This window comes from Ambystoma mexicanum, chromosome 1q (genome assembly GCF_040938575.1).
Source record: "Ambystoma mexicanum isolate Mex_15411 chromosome 1q, UKY_AmexF1_1, whole genome shotgun sequence".
Taxonomy (NCBI): Eukaryota; Metazoa; Chordata; class Amphibia; order Caudata; family Ambystomatidae; genus Ambystoma; species Ambystoma mexicanum.
Window position 1 is genome coordinate 68,445,129 of NC_090922.1, and position 19,505 is coordinate 68,464,633.

The window sequence follows — 19,505 nt, forward strand, 5'->3', positions numbered from 1 at the left end:
AAGTGTTGCAGAAATATTAAATGTTATATCAGGGTTAACAACAACATAACAATCAAAATAGTCTGCACCCCTTCATTTTTCTAGATTTTCTAGAATGTTCAGAATGAAAACCTCCAAAAGCCTTCAAAGCAGCTTAATCCAAATAGAACATCTGCTTTGTCTGAAGGGAACACATTGGCACTGGCCATCTGCCTATCCTGTAACACTTAACATATAGATGAGCTTCTCCCACTCACCACCACGCTCATAAATCAAATACTTTTTTTGTTACACTTTGACCTCTCTTTCCACTCACTTCAACCTTTGCTCCAAAGAGAAATAGTACATGATCCCTTTTCCTACCTCTGTGGCCTTATCACTGAGCCCACGAAGCAGTAGTACGACGACATGGACTCCTGCTCTGCGTACTTCTGCCTCTCGGTCCATCTTCACAACTGACGTCAAGCAGGAAGTTACCTGTAGAAAAAGCAGACACACATGTAGGGTACACAGGCATTGTTTAATATCCACAGTATAGCACTCAGTAGGCAAGAACAAGACAGACCGAGACCATATTCAACAATAATGTATCGCTATCAGCTCAAATGAATTTGATAGAGGCTGCTTGTACAATGACAGCCCCTCATGAAGAGACAAACTGCTCTAAAGTGTGTCACTGTCATGACAAACAAAAAATACCAGAGCTCATGCAAGACCAAAACCTTATCAACGTGAACCACCCCAAAATGTGTGCTGCAAGCATTCCAACGAGAAAGCATCTGAAGAAGAGCTTCTATTCTGTGAAAGAAAGACACTCGCACAAAGTGCAGGCCACTGCACTTTCTCAAGCTGAAGAGCAACCGTCAGTAGAAGAAATTAAGGGAGACCTTCACTAGCACTTAAAGCAGCACATAAAATGAGCTGCTTTCACAGAGGAGGAAGCCTGAAAACAAACCAAAAATGGTTGAACGTTTAGAGTTCTGCATCTTGACCAGTGGAGGCGAATGTAATTCAGGGAAACTAGGTCTTATGGCAATACTGTGAACAGAGATGGCTTACTTGTGCTGGTCTTTTGAGGAATTCCTGGTGCTCATTCGTAAGGGGGGGATGTTGGAAATTCAGATTCCGACCCTTAATATGTTTGGGGTGGGGGTTCAGGGGATTGATGTATAAGGTGTGGGCCAGGTCCAGACTGCTGCTCTTACAACAACTCTTAGATAACAACCGTATGGGAATCGGGTTTACTTCAGGGGCATGTCGAACATTCCGGGTGGGTATGGATCCATAAAAGTGATTTGTAGACTGCAAGTTGATGAGTCTTTGCCTGATCGACTGGCTGAACTACATAATAACATCTTCATCCCAAATCCCAGCTCCTTTCTAATCCAGTGCAGTTCCCTCAACTTGTGTCTGGACAGTGCTGCTTCATGCTTTCCGAAGCATATAACATTGACACGGTTGGCTGAAGAGTAACTTGGTGGTTTTCATTTACAGTCACCGGGAATTTAGCTCTGTAGTTATGCATAATCCGTAGGGCTGTAGTCCGAAGTATCAAAACCCCCAATGCTGGATGCCAAAATAATAAACCGATTGAATACTTTTGACATCAATGAAAGACAAGCTTTCGCAGAAATGGTGTAAGGCTACTAAAATAGCCAAGACTTCCCAGTAGGAATCAATAAGCCTCTGAGCAATCCATGGTGAGTGTGTTCCGCTTTCTGGTATTAAACACTTTCCTATTTTATATTTATGTTTATCGAGACGATAGGTTTTCTTGATACGAGAGTAACCCCAAGGGGGTCTCCACTATGGAGGGTGACCTTCTCGAAATAGGTGTCTGCTGTGACTCATATCCCCGGGAACACCCCGTTCAAGTGGAAAGGCGGATTGATGTTGCACATGTTCCTTCTGTAAATAGAAGAAAAGGCAGAACATAAGATTGGGTATGAAAATACTTTTGCTCAATGTATGTAAGAGACTAACACCTACGTAAGTGTTGAGGGTAGAGGAATGTCACTAGCAGGATCCACAGGCAGTGTAAGAGTTCAAGATAAAGCAATTAGGGTATGAGCATGAAAAGATAATGATCCAGGATAATGGAAAAGGCAAAGTCCAAATAGTTCAGTGGATCAGGGAAAAGACAATCGGTTAATGGTTTTAGTGGGACCTGACCCCGAATGGCACGAGAGAGCAACTGAAAGGGATACCACAACAGATCTATTCCAAGAATCCAGGAAGCTGGGAGTAGTGGAAGTCCAAGAACAAATTCATAGAAATTGCAGATGGATATTACTTCTTTAGGTGACTGAAGAAAAAGCATAGCTCACAATCCAGGCAAAGTGACAGTCAATGGGGAAAAAACTAAGCAACGGATCCCAACAAGTTCAAAATACGAAGAGCAAATGTCGGAACCAAGGAGGCGGAAATGGAGGGAAAGCCAAAGACAAGTCGGAAATTGAGTAAGCCAGGAGTTCTTAACATTAAAAACAGTTGAAGGTAGGTAACAGACAAAAGGACAATCCAAGAGAATAGTCGATAAACGAAATGCAGGGAAACAGTAGACAGATTCAAAAGCCAGATTTCCAAGAAGCAAAACAGACAAAGCATTCATTTCGATAGGAAGCACCAGAGAGATGTTTCAGATGGTATTTCTTTTCCTGGAAGCCACCGACGGACGCCCTGAAAACTTGCAGAGGTCACACACCCACGTGAACGAGCATGTGACATAAACCTCTGGTTGTGTACCACATTAGCAATCCGTCGTTTGCGCATCGGATGCTGCGACAGTTGACAGGGCAACCACCAGCACCACTGAGCAGGTCGCGAGCGAGCACGGATCCTGACAGTATCCTCCCCCGAAGGCCGCGACTCCATGCGCAATGCGTGGAACCATGCAAGCAGACTAGGGGCGTGAATGTTATCTTCAGGCTCCCAGGTCCGATCTTCAGGACCATATCCTTTCCAATTGCCATAGTAATACTGCCTACCCCAGCGTACTTGGACATCCAAGATATCCAAAACATTTTACTCGTACGTGCCATTCACTCACACAGATAACTATTTAGGGGATATGCGTGTGGACGCCTGGAAAGGTTTGAGGAGAGACATGAAATACAGGATATATACGCCAATGCGTACAGACAAAGGAGTACTGCCACTGGGATAATCATCTGATATATTACATAGGGCCCGACAAAACGGGATTGCAATTTGAGCTTATCAGCAGATTACTGGTGGGTAGCCAAACCTTCATTCACAAACAAACTGGGAAAGGCAGTCTGCCAGTATCTGCATATCGTTTGGACACTGCCTGGGCCCATTCCAAATGTTGTTTAACCTCTTTATGGATTTGAGATACGTCCCTAATACAAGTCTGAACAGCCGGGGTATCAAAAGGGAGAATACGTTCCTTGGTAGAGAGCACAGATGTCTGCCATACAAAGCATATAAGGGTGATAAACCAACAGACATGTGCAATGAGTTGTAGTAGGCACATTCTGCAGCCAGAACTGCTGAGAGGCAGTTACCTTGGTACTGTAGACCTATACAACGCAGATATTGTTCTAAGGTGGCATTCAATCTCTCTGTCTTTTTGTCTGAGGATGATAGGCATTGGAATATCTGTATTCAATACCAAAAGAATTAATCAATGCTCTCCAAAAGTGGAAGGCGAATTATGACTCTCGGCCTGTAACAAGGACGGAAGGTAGACCAAAGAACCAAAACACATTTTTAAGGAACAAATCGGCTACAGCAGTCGCTGTAGGAATGCCAGAACAAGGAATAAACAAAGCCATCTTGATGTAATAATCCACCGCAACCCAAACAGAAGCCAGCCCCACTATGCACGGCAGCTCCACAATAAAATCCATAGATAACATGTACCATGGTTTATATGCCACTAGTAGAGGCTTTAAGAGCCCAACTGGCTTTCCTGGTTGAGACCTGCATTGAGCACAGACTGCACAAAATATTACATTATATAATCAATGACGTCTCGATTTATGGAGGGCCACCAGTACCATCTGTGCAACAGCTCCAGAGTCTTTCACCTCCACGGATGAATAGCTATCCAGGAATCATGACACCACTGTAGCTCGCAAGTGTGTCTCTCTTCGTTGGGCATGTACAGTCAGTTTTGAACATAAGGAAGACCGTCTGTAATATCAGCATTAATAAAATCCAAATCACCAGGATGGGAAGCAAACTACTCTTGTATTTTGTCTTTGAGTGCAGAATCAGGGGCGACAACACAAATAACCTGCCGTGGAGTCAACACCACAGAAGTGCCACCCCCACTGTGAGGCTGATCGTCGCTGAGTTGGGATACCATAAAATCAAACATGGAGAAGGAACAAGTTTCTTACCTGTAACTGTTGTTCTCCAGCATGGGACTGGCATCGATTCACATGCTCATGAATATTCCCCCGTCGCCAGGCTGGAAATCCTCTGTAAAGAAAAAAATCAGTTTCAGTTTCATTTCTGAACTGTCTTTCCACTAGTAACCAATCACTGGTCTCTGGGTCATACTGCCCCCAGCCAATGACTGCCCTCTACCTAAGCCCCTCCTCTGGCAGCCATCTTCAGATTTGGTAGCACGTAAAGTGGCAGTAGGACCAAGAGAAGAGCCGCAGAGGGGTAGGCGGGAGGGTTCGCATGTGATTCCATGCCAGACCCATGCTGGAGAACAACAGTTACAGGTAAGTAACTTGTTCCTTCTCCAGCATGAGGTCTGGCATGGATTCACATGCTCAAGAATACATAGCAGTACACACATTCACAACCACGGGAGGTGGCAAGGCTCAACATTAAGCATTTCAACAACAACATTAAGCATCTCTTACCTCCTCACCTTCAGGCAAACAGGTTGCGCAGCACTGCCTGGCCGACTCTGGATTCCTCCCTGGAATCCCGGTCGACGCAGTAGAATCTCATGAAGGTGTGCGTCGACCTCCACGTAGCAGCCCTGCAGATGTCCACCAGGGGCACACCAGACAGGAACGCCGTGGTAGCAGCGATCGCTCTGGTTGAATGGGCTCTCGGACGGCCGGGCAACGGTCAGTTTGCCAACCGGTGACAGTGCATGATGCAGCCGGAGAGCCATCTCAAAATGGAACCCTTCGAGAGGGCCTTCCCTTGGTTCACAGGTCCAAAGTTCACAAACAGCTGTGATGTCTTCCGAAAACTTTTCGTGCGGTCCACGTAGAACTTGAGCGCTCTAGCCACATCCAGCGAGTGCAAAGTCCTCTCAGCAGGCGACGAAGGCGACGGGAAGAAAACGGGTAACACCAAGGGCTCATTGAGATGGAAGTCCGACGGCACCTTGGGCATGAAGGAGGGGTGCATCCTCAGCACCACCCTCGTCTCATGGAATGTCAGGTATGGAGGTTTACAGGAGAGGGCCTGGATCTCTCCCACTCATCGTGCGGAGGTGATGGCCACAAGAAACACTGCATGACAGGAACAGTGCTGAATGCATAGGCTCGAATGGTGGCCCAATGAGCCTGGTCAGCACCACGTTGAGCTCCCACGCCAGGGCCGGAGCCTTCACCGGCGGGAACGATCGGAACAGTCCTTTCATGAACTCCTTCACCAGGTGATGAGACCATAGAGATGACCGCCCCAGAGTTCTGGTGTAGCGGGAGATAGCCGCCAGATGGATTTTGATGGAGGCATGCGCCAGCCCTGCCTTGGCCAGCGATAACAAGCACGGCAGCACTTGAGGGGCCGTAATCCACAGAGGGTTAATCTTCTGTGCACGGCACCAGACGGGGAACCTCTTTCATTTGTGTCATAGCACTTGAGAGTCAAGGACGCCCTGGCCTTTGCAAGCGCCTCCTTGCAGTCGCCCGGAATTTCGTACCCTCTGAACTCTAGTGCTGCAGGAGCCAGGCCTGCAGGTTCAGCGATCCTGGGTCAAGATGAAGGATGGCGCCTCCTTCCCTGGTGAGAAGATCTGCATCCGTCGGTAGTTTAACCGGGAGGACGCTGACAAGTCCAGAAGGTCCGTAAACCAGATCTGCCATGGCATGCCCGTTCGACGAGGATCATCCTGCGCCGGGACCGTCTGATTTGACTGATGAGTTGCAGCAGCAACGGCAACGGGGGAACGCATACAGGAATAGGCCGTCCCAAGGGAATGAGAAGGCATCGCCCATGCTCCCCAGCTAGGAGAAACCTGCTGGCGAACCTCCGGCACTTGGCGTTCATCGCCGTCAGAAATAGGTCGATCTGAGGATTGCCCCATCGTCGGAATAGGAGATCCACTTGATCCTGCCGCAGTTCCCACTCGTGGCACGAGCACAGCTCCCTGCTGAGTGAGTCGGCAATGATGTTCTTTATTCCTGCCAGATGGTAGTGTATCAGGAACATCCCTTGGGCGATGGCCCAGTGCCACAGATCCTGCGCTTCCTTGGATAGGGCTGGGAATCTGGTGCCCCCCTGCTTCCGGATGTAGAACATCGTGGTGGTGTTGTCGGTGAAGACCCTTACCACTTTGCCCTTGAGGGACGGAAGGAAGGACCTGAGGGCCCAGAACACTGCTCGGAGCTCCAGGACATTGATGTGTCATGACCTCTCCTAGGGGAGCCAAAGGCCTCTTGTGTGGAGATCTCTGGTGTGTGCCCCCCTTCCCTCCAGGGAGGTGTCCGTCATCACCATCTCCTGATGTGTCAGGGTCTGGAAGTCCATGCCCGCCGCTAGATGCGTGCGGGTGCCCCACCACCGGATCGCTTGGTGGAAAGTCTCTTGAGTGATATCCTGTCTTCGAAGCCGCCCGCTGGCTGCATCCAACAGGTGTCGAGGAACTCCTGCAGTGGTCCCATCCATAGCCTGCATAGGCGCACGAGGTAGATGCACGAGGACATCATTCCGAGTAGGGACTTGATGGATCTCACCCTGGCCACGTCCATGGTCAACAGCCGTTGTACCTTGCCTAGGATGGCCTTCGTCCTTTCCTCTGACGGCGAAGCCAATCGTGCCACTGTGTCGAGTTCGTCTCCCAGGAACAGGGCCTCTTGCGACAGTACCAAGTGGGATTCCGCGAAGTTGATCGAGAATCACAGATCTGTGAAAAGTTGGACGGTCTTCGCTGTGTGATCGACGGAGAGTTCCCTTGACTTTGCTCGGATGAGCCAATCGCCCAGGTAGGGGTAGACGTGGATCCCCTGCAGGCACAGCAGCGCCGCCACTGGTGCTAGGCACTTGGTGAACACCCTGGGCGCCGACTTCAATCCGAAGGGAAGGGCCTTGAACTGATAGTGTCGCCCAAGGACCACAAATCGTAGGAATTTTCGATGTCCTTTTAGAATGGGGATGTGGAAGTAGGCAACCTCCAAGTCCAGCGACGATAGGAAGTCGCCTTCCTCCAGCTTTCCCAGCACATGCTGGAGGGTGACCATCTGGAATTTCTGGGACTTGATGTACTTGTTTAGATGACGATGGTCCATGATGGGTCACCATCCACCGGTCGTCTTCTGGACAAGGAAGTAACGCGAGTACACTCCAGAGCCCCGGAGCCTCTTTGGGACAAGTTCAATGGCTCCCTTTCTTAGCATCGCTCGTACCTCCAGTAGCAGTTGAGGGACGTGGTTTTCCTTCCTGGCCACGGGTGGAATACGGGGACACCTTTTTTGAAATTCCAGAGTGTGCCCGTGGCCAGGGCATCCCGCACCCAATGGTCAGTGGAAATGGACTCCCACATGCTGACGAAATTCACCAGCTGGCCTCCAACCGGGGTGCTCGGGTGGAGGCCCAACGCCATGGTCGGTTCAATCCTGTTTCGTAGCGGCCTTACCGCCTTGGCCTCCTTGGCGACGACAGGATCCTCCGGTCTTGCTGCGTCCTCTGTAGGCTTTCTGCGACAAGGAGCGGGCCGCTTGGCGGTACGACGAGGAATCACCGCCGAATCCTTTGGAGGCACCTTGCTTGCCTCCGGAGTTCCGAGAGGACCCCCGTCATTGTTGAAGAACGCCCAAGGCCCGAGCTGTCTCGGTGTCCGTCTTGATGGCCTGCAGTGACTCGTCCACTGTCTTGCAAACAGGTTGTTCTCATCGAAGGGCATGTCCAGAACCCTGGTCTGCACGTCCTGGCGGAAATCGGTGGCTTAGAGCCAACCGCGCCAGTGAAGGCAAACGCCGTTGCCCATCTGGCGAAACCGGGTGTTGGCGATGTCCGTGGCCACCGTTATGGCATGGTCCAAAGCCAACTCGCCTTCCTGTAGGATTTCCAGGGCTTCAGCCCTCTTGTCGTCCGGGAGGAAGTCCAGGAGCAGAGCGATCTTGAACCACAGTTCCTTGTCGTAGCGTGCCACGATCGCGAGGGCTTTGGCCGCTTTAATCATCTTCGTCGCCGCCGACGAGATGACCCGTCGTTCAATGGCATCCAGCTTTTTCCCTCGCCGTCCGGGGGGGATGTAGAAGTTGAGGCTGTCGTTCCCGCCAATTTCTTCTTGGCCGCTGCGGAGACCACTGAATCCAGGGACGGCTGTGCTCTGAGGCACATAGGGGCAGAGTCCGGGACCAGGTACATCTTCTCGTACTGGTCTCTCTTAGCGGGAGCCGTGGCCAGGTTCTTCAGGAGTGCCAGCCCCTTGTCCCAGATGTCATCCAGTAACGGGACTGAGAGGACAGTCTTCCTCTTGACCTCCCATCGTTGGTAGAGGAATCCCTCCTTCTGTTCTTCGGGGAAGAGCTGAAAGAGCTCAGATGCCCTGGCGATCATGGCGTGGAAGGAGCCAATTTTGTCAGGGGTGCGGGTCCGGGGAGGTGGTGATGGGAGGTCCATCCAGTCGTCACCACCATCATCGTCTGTCCCCGTCGTCGCTGTCTCCATTCCCCTCTCATCCCTCGGAGTAGGGGATGGGGGTGAAGGCTCGAAGGGGGAGGAGGATGGACTCGTCTCCGCTTGTTAGGTGGGCTCCCCGACGGTCCAGGCTCCTCTGGGTCGTCGGTGGGGGGTAAGGGCATCCTTGTCCTTATCTCCGTACACAGGGCCTGTATAGCCATCAAGATGGCTCCTGAATTGTCCCCTGGTACTGGTACCGACTGCAACGGGCCGACGGCTGGGGCGTGGGGCCCTCCGTGGCCCTATCTTCCTTGTCGGCTCCCCCGTTGCTCTCTTCCTCGGCCTCGTCGGGATCCTTCCCGTGGGCCCTGGATTCGTCGGACTTCCTGTCCAGGATCCTTTGGACGCTAACCAACTCATCCTCAGAGGTGGTATCTGTGTCTGTTATGGCTGCCGTGTCCCCCTCTTTCTCCTGCTGGGGTTTCACAGGGGTCTTCTCGATGGGCAGAAAAGAAGATTCCCTCCGGGGTGGCAGGGAAACTCTAGCCGCTGGAGCCGTCTCCACTGGGGAAGCCTCTGTAGGTTTTGCCAGGGTCGCCACAATTCCTTCAATCGAGGCCTTAGCCGGGTGAATCAGGGCCTTCACGACCTTGGGCGTGCCCAAGGCCTTCACCTTGGTGGGACGGTCAACGCCTCGTCCCCCCTCGGCTGTCTCCGTCGGGATCAACCGGGGCTTCTCCCGAAGCTTACCCGGGTTCTCCGACTTCCTCTTCACCGAGCCAGAGCATTGGCTCGTGGTTGATGGCATTGGTGATAATGCGCTCTGCGCGGCAGCTGAGGAGCCCGACTGATCAGCGCTCCCGGTGCCTGCAGACTCGCGGTGCTTTGCCTTTTGTTGGACCCCCATCGCCGGAGCGCCCTCAAAGGTCTTAGAAGACCGCTCAGACTTCTTCCTCTTCTCACCTGCTGCTGGGCTCTGCCCCTCCAGCCAGTTGGTGAGCCGAGTACGACGATCCTTCATTGTCCGTTCGGACATGTTCTTACAAAACACACAGTCCTTCTCCACGTGGAATTTGTCGTTGTGAAGGCAGTAGAGGCACTGAGAGTGCTCATCCTCCTTAAAGACGTTCTGTAGTCTACATCCAGGGCAGCTCTTGAACAGCTTGGATCCAACAGGCGTCATGCTTCCTGTGTCCTGGGTCATGTCCATGCGGGGTAGGCCTCCAAGATCTTCTGGAATCCTCAGTGAAGTGGAAACTCGACGAAAAGATTCCCTTGAGGGGTGTTCAAAATTCCAAAAACGGGTCCCCGTTGATCGGAAGTAGAATCGGTGGAGCTTGAGGCTCGATTGACAGAAAATATAAGAGTAAACTCTTCGAAAAAATGCAAAACGCAGTAAAAGCTTGAGAGCTACAGCACGAGGGCTCCCAACACTTGAATGTGCAGTAAAAATCTGAAGATGGCTGCCAGAGGAGGGACTTAGGTAGAGGGCAGTCATTGGCTGGGGGCAGTATGACCCAGAGACCAGTGATTGGTTACTAGTAGAAAGACAGTTCAGAAACGAAACAAACTGATTTTTTCTTTACCGAGGATTCCCAGCCTGACGACGGGGAATATTCATGAGCATGTGAATCCATGCCAGAACCCATGCTGGAGAAGAAGGAATGCCAGCGATCTTGCCTGGCATCGGTACATTTCATAGTGGTCAAAGCTTGCAAGTTATGGTAGTCTGTGTATACAGTTACCAAATTGCGAGCACCCAACAAAGGATGTGACCATTCTTTGAAAACCACCCGGATGGCCAGTAGTTCCTGCTCCGTTATAGTGCAGTTCATATCAGAAGCGACTAATTTCCGGAAATAGAATGCCACCGGATGCAACCTGCCTTACTTGAGCTTTTGTGTGGCAAAATGGCCCTAACAGCAATTTCAGAAGCGTCTGCTTTGACCACAAAAGGATACAATGGGTTAGGATGCTGCAGTATAGGTGCCGAAGAGAAGGTCGTTTTAAGGGCATCAAGGGCCTCGGGTGCGTTTTGATCCAACTGAAAGGTGCGGAAGGACTGGTAAGGTGTACAAGAGGTGAGGCTATTGCAGAGAAAGAATGAATATACCTCTGGTAAAAATTGGCAAAGGCAAGGAAGGACTGCAATGCCTTCACGGACTTGGGGGCTGACGAATCTAGAATGGTTCTCACTTTGGTGGCATTCATTCGGGTTCACTTATCCATGATATTGTACCTCAGAAATTCTACCTCTGAGGGATATGGTGATAGGGGGGCTCACTAGGGCTGGAAACCCTGCTGACGTGAGTTAGGTACATGGAGGTGGGTAACACTATCACTAAGGCAAGGTCGAATGTGATTGGATTATGTAAATATGGGTTTGGGCTGGGACACACGGGGTGAGATAATAGAGCAGATGCTGATCAATGACTTGTCATAGGGGAATGGAAGAACAGAAAGGCCATTAATGGAGGAACAATGTTAATGTAGGCAGGAAATGATGAGGGAGAGATAGAAGGAGAATATTAAGAAAGAATAGGATTAGTATGACATTATTAACCAGAAATAAAATAAGAATGTCTGACGGAGAGGCCCACAGAGGCTGTTAGTGCTGCAATTTACTGGGGGACAAGGGGGTGCACATTGTATTGGCACACAGCCTAAGTCTTCGGGAATTAAATTGCCTCTTCCAATGGTAGCTTTCAACTGCACTCTAACAACAACTCTACTGGCATTGCACACAATCTTAATAATGTCGCCCTAAATTTGAGGAAGCTTCACTGAATCTTTTAGCCGTCTTTTTGATTCTGATAAAATGAACAGAATTACACCAAATTATCTGAAATAGTATAAAAAAAACCCTGAGAGTTTCTGACCTCCCAAGAGTTTCCACAATTTGCCAGTCATTTGCCCAATTGTGATTTTTAACTCTAAATCGCGATTAAAAACATATTTTAGCAAATCTGTATAAACGATTACAGTTTCCCTAAATTCAACCGATTTTCTTCCATTTGCTATTTTAACTCCCAAGTCTCCCTAAAACTGAAAAAATACACTAAGTCTCTGTTATGTAAGATGTGTCTCCGCAGAGACCAGACCGGAGCTGCAAGTACTAAAGTCTAGGCTACTTTATTTTACAGATTATTGAAGTCCCAGTTACTCTTGAATTGTAGTTTGCACCTGGAGACACCCACCAGTCATCCTCAGACTCAACACTCAGTCTGAACTGACAAATATAAAATACTCATTCATAGCATGCACCCAACATTCTACTGAGCAGCTTGTTCATACTTCATATACCCAGCATTCTACAAGCACACTCAGATGGCCAGGTGGACAAGACACAACATACCTGCAAACGGGCCTCTGAACTCAGTTGAGCTTCCCTGATCATCAATCTTCGTAATTCCCTTAGAAAATGTGTAAATGGCATAAAATACAGAAAACCCTGGAAAAACTCAAACCAGCATAAAGTAGTGGCAGGTTATGTGAACACTTTCACAAATGAGCTTAAAAATATAAACGTATTCTTTTAGCAAAAATAATACTGCAAGCAGAAGAAATGTTTTCTGAACCAAAAGATACTTTTTTTGTATTCTTCTTAGTTTGGTCACTTCCTACTTGAACACAAAATTAATTTATCTCCAATTTTAATCACATAAATAGTTACATTAAAGCATCCTTTTGTTTCTGGGTCCAGCTGTGGAACTTTTCACCCTCTCTCAAAGATAAAGTGCCTCATTCTAAGTGTGCCAGCAGGATGGCCTGATTTACCTCCAGTCAAGAGCTGGAAGCAAGTCTGGCACCGCCCCGGCAAAAAACTGCCGGTATTACCGGCACCAGTATTACCATAGCCGGGAATACCAGTAATCCCCCCCATGGAGCCCTATCAGTCTCCATGGAATGGGGATTAACTTACCCTTGCAGGCACTTGGAATCTGCCCCAGTAATTCCATCAGACCAAGTGACACTAATGGCAATTTCCGCTTGGTGCCATCAGCCGGTAACACCAAACATGTAATGAGGCCCAAAGTCTTTGGTGGAATTCTCGCATTTAACTCTCGAGTACGAGGTAAACGCCCATTGATTTCAAGGTATCTCTCCGTAGTGATTCTGTCATACCATGAAGCTCTAGCTTTCTCTGCAGACACTTCATCCAGTCTTCACTAACCGCCTTCCTCATTTGCATCTCAGCTGCTCGTACCCCCATTGGGAAAACAGTGCCCGATTTGTTATTTTCTCTCCTATTTTCTTAACAATACTATCAGGGTTCTTCGTGGTTCCCCTATAAGTCCCGGGAGGAAGCTCAGGATGCAACGTGCTCGCCTTGGAAGCAAGACGCCACAGAGCAACAAAGGTTCGATAGGTTATTTATAACGCACTTAATACCTATCAGTTATCAGTTGTCAACACCAAGCTTTCTGTCGTTATATCTCATCACTGCTGGTGCTCTAACATCTGAATTTCCTTTACTCATTTATGCCTCATCCTACCCCACGTTGACCTCATTGTGCGTTCGTCCCTTTATTTACCACAAGCACAAGATCTGTACTTTCTTGTTCCAGGTCCTGTTCTCAAGGGCACTTTTTTCTCTTCTTTGAGGTACTGAGCACCTCTGACCAGCATCACTTTCGACTCTCCTTCAGGATACTGAGCTCTGTTCAACTGCATGATTCCCCCTGCATTCAAGGTACAGAGCACCACCCTACTACTGACATTCCTCCATTCTTCAGGGTACTGAGAAACTCTCTATTGGTGCCATTCCACCATTACAGAAAATCTGGTATTTGTGTTTCTCAAAAGTCATCGTTTACTTTCTCCATTACAGACACTCTCATACTTCGACTGCGTTTATCAGAAGTCAGTGTCTGATTGCTTTCTTCTCAGTTCACAGCTTCAATTGATAGGCATTCACTTTAAATGTTCACTTGACTGGTTGTCCAATTCACCACCATCTTATTTGCCATTTGACCACGGTGTTTAGGAATTAAAGAGCGTTTCCTGATATTGCTTCCTACTAAAAATCATCCCCTACATGTCCCTTTGTGGGACTTCTGTAACTCTCCCAGATCCTCGGCAACCCTTGACCTCTCAAAAACCTCTGTTCCTACATCCCAAGTCCTTCTAACCACCTCCCTAGGTGTACTTAATGCCACTACCTCTATTTTTAAAATGATAGCTTAATTACAGTACTCAGCATTTCTCCTGGTGGACTGTTGGTTTCAGCTAGGTAAACGCTTTAATTGCATTTATTTGTATTTGGGGATTTATATAGCTGAAACCTTGATAGGAGGCAACAAAGTGCTGTTCATGTCAGTGAGGGTAACATATGAGGGCTAAAAAAAATTGGGGGGGGGGGCGGGGGAGAATATTTTTTATTTATTTTTCAAAACAATCATACAACAATACAGTTCTGCACATACACTACTTTTTTGAGCATACTATTATGTATTCCTCTGGGACTTCAACAACATTTCCCTCTAATGTAGCTGCATGTTACGCCAACCAATATTTCCCGTCCCTCCCCTCTAATCCCCCCCCGGCACCCCCAAAAACAACCGAACAGGCCAGTGCTCATCTTCCCCACTGCCCATCTCTGGTTGTGCAAGCACCTCAAAACCTTCCTCTTTGCTTCTGCTTTCTCACCTCCTCTCCCCCGCTGAACTCCTGGCTGAGACTGAAACTGCACTGGTCACCTGGCTACCCTCTGATCTCGGGCCCAGATCCCCTGGCCCGCCAGTTGCACACCTGCACTGCCTCCCTGGCAACCCCAGCGCTTGAGGACTGTTTTCTGTATCCCTACAGTCCCCTACCAGAACTTGACACCTGATGTCTACACTCACCCTTGCACTTGCCACCAGCTGGCCACACCTTACCTATTGCTTTTATTCATTCTATTTATTTTTATGGTCGATCCCATGCACTGCCCCCCCCACTCCCTACCCTCTCAACTTTTCCCCTTCCTGCTTCCCCTGCACTTGCGCAATCTCAATGTCACCTGGCCTAGTAAGATCGTTGTCTGTCTTCCCTCTGTTCCCACTCCTTGCCTCGTCACGTCTTAAAACACTTGTGTATAGGCGTGTTATAAATGCCATATATCATATCATATATCAGAATCAAACATTTTATTTAACCCAAAGTGGGTTGGAATGCCTCTATAATCCCTACCCTAAAGAAAGTTTCCCTGCCTAGGAAACTAAAACTAAGAATCAGTCTATGTCAAGTAGTAACTATAAAACTGTCCTTTTGTCCAAAAAATACTAAACTGACCCTTACAATAGAGGTGCAAGGAAACGTCTCTGACTTATGTTAAGTTAAAGATTTCTAACCAGAGCACTGTTGCCTGTGTGGTTTCTTGGCGCTCTGGCGGATCTGTAAGCAAGGGGGAAGGGATGGGAGAAAGGACTGAGCGGGAGAAAGAGCAAGACAGCTGTGATGTGCTGTTCGCAGCTTCAGTTTGCTTGACACCATTCACTGTACGTAGGTGTGGTTTTCGGTTGATAGCAGTTGTGTGCTGTTGGGAGAGGCTATGCGTTGTTTGTTTCGTTGTTATGGTGTAGTGAAGTGCGTGCAGTTTGTTGTGCTGTAGAGGTATGGTTGTGTTTAGTTTACAGTGTGAGAGGTGTATGCAGAATGGTGAGTTCTTGGTAGGGTTGATTAGTGGCAGTACCCTTTCCTACTCCCGCACTTCTGAATAATTGTGGCCCATATCCCTTGCCCTGTCGTACACTCTGATATACATACATAAAGATATATCCCACCCTATTTTCTCAGGGGAAAAAAAAGGATTCAGGGTGTGTTACTGTTCAGCTAACATATGCATAATAAGTAGACAGAGCCAGTGAGTAGGTGCATGGATTACGAAGAGAATCCAATCCTTTAATTAACATATAATTCTTTTCTTTTATAGGTTTTTGTTGCAAAAAGGATACGTCTTCAGGGAGTTCTTTGCGTCTTCGGCTTAGGAGCATTCAGTTCAATATGTTCAGGTAAGTTCTATTCCTCTTTCAAAAATTATTTGGCTCTAACACCTTGTTTCTTCAGAATATTTCTTTGTCTTTCTTTGGCTTTTGAGCCTTTCTATCTTTTCATCTTCAACAGTTCTTAGGCACCTGCTGTGTCTTTCCTTTCTCTGTTTTAAGTTCTAGACTAGAGCTTAGTACCATGTCTCTTTTCTCTTGAGTGACAGTAGCCTCGTCTCAGGCACTTAAAAGTTCCTTCTCAGTCTTTACTCACACTGTTCTTCTTCTAACTCTAAGCTTGTGTTGCCTTGCTTTCCTTTGTCAGACAACCAGTTCAACAATTCACAAGAGAGACTTTTTAGTTCTCCTATTCTCCCCTATTAGGCTCAGGTAGTATGTTTATAATGCAGCTCGAATTGTGGATTACTCCTCCCCTTTTATCACTTGGCATAGAGCACCATCTGTAATCAGAACCTTCCCAGCTTTAGCCTCACTCTTGCGTTCGTTTTGTTGCGCCTTAAATGCAGACTGTACAATTGTTGCAAGAGGATAGATTTCACCCACCGCGATGGCACTGACAGTTTCTCCCGTTCGACAAAGAATACCTGCTCTCACGTTGTTCCGCTCGCCGACAGCATAGTCCGGCTTCTTCCCGTCTTCCGATCAGCAACAGCAACCTCGTACCTCGTCAGCTGTTCCTTTAACGAGCGCCGCGGCGCCTCGTCTTTGCTCCTCGATCGGTCGGCTTATCACAGCTTCAACTCTTCTGCGAGCGCAACGGCGCCTCGCCTTTATTCGGTGATCGATCGGCTGATCACAACTTCAGCTCTTCTGCGAGCGCAACGGCGTCTCGCCTTTACTCTGTGATCGATCAGCTGATCACAACTTCAACTCTTCTGCGAGCGCAACGGCGCCTCGCAATTAATCTAACAGGAAACTGGTACCCACAAACAGGGTTCACTTTTACTCAACTTCGGACGATTCCAACAGCTGTTCAGGGCTTCTCTCTGGCTCTCAGTAAGCCTAGCTGAAACCGTTATTTTCGACCTCCTCCGCCTCGACCCCTGTCTCCTAGCAACAAAACAACAGAGACATGTCCAGATTAGAGGAAGGCCCATACTACAGAGCTCTCCCTGTAAAAACACTAAAAAAGGACTGTATTTCTCCCGTACACAAAGAGAAGTACTTCCTTGTTTGCAATGTTATAACTGCAGACGTAATACCCACTTCGTCACAGGGTGATCACTCAATTATTGCTTTACAGGTGACCTTAAGGTTGCATCAATCATCTAGGAGAATTGTTTATAGACGTCTAGAACTGAGCTGGTTGGAGAGAGAAAATATTTTAAATAACATGTGCTTTTTAATACATAAATACTCAGTGCTCAACATAGATGTCTGTAATGTATTCCATAGTGAACATATCATAATCAAAAGAAAAAACAATTATCTTCCTGATTCATCACAAAATACATTCAACAATCTGACAAACAAAAATTGAAATTGCAAAACGTGACATTCAAAAGTGAGTTTTAAAAGGGAAAAAACTTGAATTTAGTTTGCTGGTTTGACCCCCTGTGGTAGGTATCTTTAAATGAGCTCCCTATTTCGTTTCCTTGTAATTATTCTATTTTGGAAAACGAGGCAGGAGTTAGTGAGGGTTCTAAGAATTGTTCTGGGGCTTTGATTTAGCCACATATCCCAGATAAAATAGGGTGGGATATATCTTTATGTATATATTTGGTATTTTGAGGCTTAGTATCCTCACCCTTTATAGCCTCGTCTTATAACCCCCCCAGGGGGGTTTATCTTGATATGTACACTCTGATATGCCACAGTTACCATCCCTATGGTGTAGACGTGGGAGTTTTTCGTAGGGTTATTTAGTGGCAGTACCTTTTCTACCCCCAGTGTTCCGATTAAGTCCCGCCCATATCCCTTCCCCTTTAGTACATTTTGGAGTGCAACAATTACCACCCCCACGTGTTCCTCCAGGGGTTTGGAGGTGGTGGGAGGGGGTAGTACCCTGTGCCCTGCAGTCCATTCGTTTAGGACTCTATCAGTGGTCCAATTAAGTTGGGCCCTGCTCCCTCCCTCGTTTCCCCTTTGACCCACTAAAGGGAAGGGTACACCCTAGGTCTTAAACATACCACCACTCCCATCCCTGTACTCCACTCTACTCTGGCCCGGCGTACTCCCCACTCCTTTTCAGTTGTGTATTCATTTAATGGTGCAGGGGTGTTGTTCAATTGTTTACATCCCGGTCGGAGCTGAATAGCTAGGTTTTAAGAAGTTTTCTGAATTTTGGATGGTCCTTAATAGTTCGCATTTCCCAAGTTTTATGTCTAAGCAAGAGAATGCTGATCCACCAGGTTTTTCCTTGTGTGTGGTTTAGGTTCGAAGAAGATGTCGTTGCAGGACCTGAGTGTACTAGTCTGCTGGTAGATGGTGATTTTCTTGTGTATGAATTCTGCTACTAGGCCGTGGATTGCTCTGTATTGTGCACATTGTTTTGAAGGCAATTCGTTTTTTGACTGGGAGTCAATGTAGCATTCTTAGCGCTGGAGTGATGTGGTCCCTTCGAGAGAGTTTGAGGAGAAGTCTGGCAGCTGTGTTCTGCATTCGTTGCAGTTTCCTCAGTAAGTAGTCTGGCATTCAGAGGTATAAGCTGTTGCCATAGTCTATCCTTGACCTAATGAGGGAGATAATGGCCAGTGTTTTGTGCGTGAAGGAGAGGAATGGTAGAATCTTTTTGATCGTGCGACGATGTAAGAAGCATTTCTTAATTGTCATGTTTGCTTGAGGTTCTAAGGTTAGCTCGTTGTCCATTAGGATTCCAAGGTTTTTGACCACTTTGGGTGGTGTGGCTGGTGTTCCCAGTTCTGTGGGCCATGGGATGCACTGGTAGCTCCCTTGGATGTTGGATGTAATCATGATTTCCGTCTTGTCCTGGGTGATTTTGAGGTTGTTAGTGTTCATCCATTGGTAGAGGTCTTTGAGACAGTCTATTAGCATTGTGGTCTCCTCTTGTTTATCGTCGATTTTGAGATATGATATATTACATGTATAGCGCGCCTATACAAAAGTGTTTCAAGGCGCAACGAGGCAAGGGAGGGGAACAAGGGAGGACAAGACAATGATCTTACTAGGCCAAGTGACATTGAGATTGCAAAAGTGCAGGGGAGAGGGATGGAGAAAAGTGCCAGGGGAGGAGGAGCAATTGCAGACATAGGATCAAACATGAAAAACAAGAAGAGCGTCCAGCAGGTGGCAGTGCAAGGGTAAGTGCACACAAAAAGTGTTAGATAAGTGCAGGTAGAGGGGACTGTAGGGTTGCAGATACAGCCCCAAATGCAGCGTTGCCAGGAGGCAGTGCAGTTGTGCATCTGGAAGGGCAGAGACCTGGGCCAGTGGTTCAGAGGGTAGCCAGGTAACCAGAGAAGTATCAGATGGGAGATCAGCAGGGAAGAGGAGGAGAGAAGGCAGAAGCGAAGAGGAAAGTCTTGAGCTGCTTCCGGAACCGGAGATGGTTCTGCTCAAGTTTCAGAGAGGCATGGAGGCTGTTCTAGAGGGAGGCGCCAGCCGAACAGAGAGATCTGCCCCGAACTCTATTCTTGGAAAAAACGACTGACCCTCAAGGAGTTGGAGGTGGAAGAGCGGAAAGCTTGAGTAGGGAGATACTCCTGAAGAGGGAGCTGGAGATAATTAGGTCCCAGCCACTAGAAGGCCTTGTGGACAATGCAAAGGGTCTTGAACTTGAACTTTGCAGCCACTGGG

At 48.0% G+C, this 19,505-nt stretch overlaps 1 protein-coding gene across 2 annotated transcripts in view; it reads right to left on the minus strand.

Annotated features, from left to right (window-relative positions):
- TANGO6 (transport and golgi organization 6 homolog) overlaps positions 1–19,505 on the minus strand; it is a 1,470,654-nt gene that overhangs the window by 187,095 nt on the left and 1,264,054 nt on the right. For both annotated transcript variants that reach the window (XM_069635546.1, XM_069635547.1), the window contains one exon: positions 343–456. In XM_069635546.1, coding sequence (XP_069491647.1) covers positions 343–456 — 114 coding nt within the window. The remainder of the gene's footprint in view (positions 1–342; positions 457–19,505) is intronic.